The 3555-nt window shown below is 31.5% G+C and overlaps 1 protein-coding gene across 1 annotated transcript; it reads left to right on the top strand.

Annotated features, from left to right (window-relative positions):
• Positions 1-285: 285 nt before the first annotated feature.
• Positions 286-660, top strand: LOC145259261 (protein GVQW3-like). Its single transcript, XM_080117097.1, has one exon. The coding sequence runs from the start codon at positions 286-288 to the stop codon at positions 658-660; it is 375 nt and encodes a 124-aa protein (XP_079973223.1).
• Positions 661-3555: the final 2895 nt, after the last annotated feature.

The raw sequence follows: 3555 nt of genomic DNA, 5'->3' as shown, positions 1-3555 counted from the left end.
TACCGCAATATCTAATAGGAAAATTCACTCAATTTCTAATCTGTGACTTATGTCTTGAATATATATACGAGAGGTGTATGAAAGTTTTAAGTAGAAGAAGCGTTGATGCATGGTCAACCCAATTATTTTTTGTATGTACAAACCTTTGTATGTATTCTTGTCAATTTTCTGAAATGCTATCATGTTTCTTATTATTTCTTTCAGATTTTTGAATAAGCGTGAGTCAAAAATTTAGTGGAGAAAACAGAAAATCGTGCAGTCATCAAGTACGTGCATTTGAAAGGCATGACTGCCTCAGAAATTCATGAAGACATGGTGAGAACATTAGCAGAGAGTGTCCCATCATATGCGACAGTGACACGTTGGATCAGAGAATTCAAGCGTGGAAGAGACAGCGTTGAAGATGATCCAAGGTCAGGAAGACCCCCAACTGCAACAACTAAGAATAACCTTGACCTTGCTTTGCAGATGGACATGGAAGATCGTAGAATATCATGCCGTAAGATAGCAGCGAGACTAGGGATATCCATTGAGCGAGCAGACAAAATTTTGACAAAAGAACTGGGATTCTCTAAGGTTTCTGCAAGGTGGGTAACCCGTCTTTTGACAGCTGAACAGAAACGCACCAGGTGCACTGTGTCCAATAGCAACGATTCATGATTATGGATTCAAACTTGTTCCTCATCCACCTTATTCGCCAGACTTGGCCCCCTCTGACTTTCATCTGTTCCCTCAAATGAAAAAAACCTTGGCTGGTCGCCATTTTGCAAGTGATGATGACGTTATAGCTGCAGTTGAGGAGTTTCTTGAGTCCCAAACAAAGGCATTCTTCTACACTGGGATAAAAGGGATTCAGCACCGTTGGAGCAAGTGTTCTAGCAATGAGGGGGACTATGTTGAAAAATAAATTATCAAAACTCATTCTTTTAAGTTTTTCTGATGCTTAAAACTCTTCATACACTTCTTGTATATATATATATATATATATATATATATATATATATATATATATATATATATATTGCATCGAGTGTATTTAGCCAGAATTTTTTCATTTACGCAAACGATATTAAGAACAAAACAGAGCGTCTGTTTGATTAGACTTTTTTTATTTTAAAATTTTTCTGATAATCTTTTTAATGTGTGGATCGAAAGACGATATAATTTTCATGTGTAAGTAGGTGTAGTTAGAAAGTTGGTTGCAGTGTTGCTTTAATGTATATATATATATATATATATATATATATATATATATATATATATATATATATATATATATATATATATAAAAATATATATATAAATATATATATATAAAAACACACACACACACACATATACACACACATATATATATATATATATATATATATATATATATATATATATATATATATATAAGTAAATGGTAGTCTATATATAATAAACTAGTTATGACCGAAGTTTCATTTCTTTCGGACAAAACACTAAGAAACGGGGCCTAATTAGAGTTGGGGAACGTATGTGTTGATTTTTATACGTGTTTTTTCTATGGTGTGAAAGAGTTACTATGTGTCTGAATTAAATTATGTTTTCTTACGAGGAGTTAACTTAATAATGGTGATACATTAAAGAAACCTCCACATTGTTTAATTGTGCTTGAATTTCCGAGAAGAAATTTCCGTCGCAGTTTATTTGAAATATATTGTACTATTTTTTGTTTGTTTCATCTCGAAAGTATCATTATGTTGCACTGAATGAGAGATTTCTGCATTCAAGGAATTGCTGTTTCTTATATCTCTTTTGTGTTCCTTGACCTTTTCTCTTATCTACGTTGGATTTTACTAACACATACAGGATGGCAATCTTGTCAAAGAGTAATGCATATGCCTCCATTAGAAATTGGTTTGTTTTTGAGATGTTTTGTTGTTTTTTTATGTCTGTTTTATAGTTTGTGAGGTGGTTTGTATGATTGGAATTCATTTTTTTGTACATATTTGTTCACAACGCCATGATCATCGTTTTTTTTATCTTCCTATCATCAAAAATATATTTTCATATCTTTGTACTGGTGTTTTATCTTCTTAATTTCATTATTCAAAAAGAAGTCTCGCAATAAAGACGAAACGTTAATGAACATATTACTTGGTTTGTTTGTTTTTTAATTTTATTTCTCTTTCTCGTCGGAATACTATTTCCAGTATTCTTACCACACACATATGTGTGTGTGTGTGTGCGTGCGTGTGTAAGGCACTTTGTCTTTCTGTCTGTGTATCGTATACAATCGATAAGTATCGAAAGTCGATGATCGATTACATCCGATTAAAGAAGGAAGGGTCTTATTTTGACAGAAGTTAATAATTTATGAAGGCTTACGTATTTTCCCATGAACTCATACAAACACACACACACGTACACACACACATTCAGGGATTAAAAACAAGGTTAATTTGGTTTTTAACACGGTAAATATCTTCTAAATAGGGTCAAATTGAAAAAATTAAAACCTAGTCGTTGTAGTTCAACAAAAAAAGTGTATGCTATACGCATGCGCAAATATACATGTATACATGTTTTTTATATTTAATTTCAGAGGTTTTGATGTGCCTGAGTCGACAGTACAGATGGTAAAAAATATCGCTAATAATCGATAGAGAATTGACTTTATAATAATAAATACAAAATCCTCATGAATAAAAATATCATATTTAAAATATTTTACGACTGGGTAAATCCTTGTGACCTGCTGTGTATATACACACACACGTATATATATATATATATATATATATATATATATATATATATATATATATATATATATATATATAAATGCTACTATTATATAAAAGGAACTTTATCTTTGTATGTGTGTGAGAGAGGGACAGTCCCCTATAGATTCGGGAAGGCTGAGCCGATTTTCTTGAAATCTCACAAAAAAAGTACTTAATCTGTCTGGGAGTGTTAGTACATAGTTACCCCGTATTGAGATGCGTGCGATAACTGTCGAAAATCGATAATCCAAAAAAAAAGTCCGTTAACACAAAGCAAGAAGTTCGATTTTTACCAACGTAAACAATTTTGTACAACGTAACACCACAAGTGAATGTGAGAAGTTTTATTACCGTAAAAGCAGAAAAACACTCCGTAAAAAATCCACAGTAGGGGGCACGTCCGAAATTAATGTTTCTATTTCAAGTGCAATTGATCAATGACATGACTTATGTTCATGTCACTTTAATTCAAGTGATGCTATGAAAAATAATTACATAAAATCTAGAGTTAAGATCTCATCAGGTGAAAAGTGTGTAGTTTCCTTTCTTTATTCATCTTAGAAGAGAAAATTAATTTAATTTGGATTGAAAATTATGTGATCAGCTTTTAAAATATATTCATTAATTGATAAACAAAGGTTGGTAAAATATTATTTTTAGCATGAATCCAAGATAAATTGCTACACAAATGGAGAAAGGACGAGAAAGAGATCTAAGTTATAATTAAGTACAGATCGAAACATCGTCATGTCATGGTAGCAAATCCTGTTAGATGTTTGTGTAAATAAATACATACATATCT

This window comes from Euprymna scolopes, chromosome 34, assembly GCF_053919585.1.
Source record: "Euprymna scolopes isolate OS-2025 chromosome 34, ASM5391958v1, whole genome shotgun sequence".
Classification (NCBI taxonomy): domain Eukaryota; kingdom Metazoa; phylum Mollusca; class Cephalopoda; order Sepiida; family Sepiolidae; genus Euprymna; species Euprymna scolopes.
This window is presented reverse-complemented; position numbering and strand designations above follow the sequence as displayed.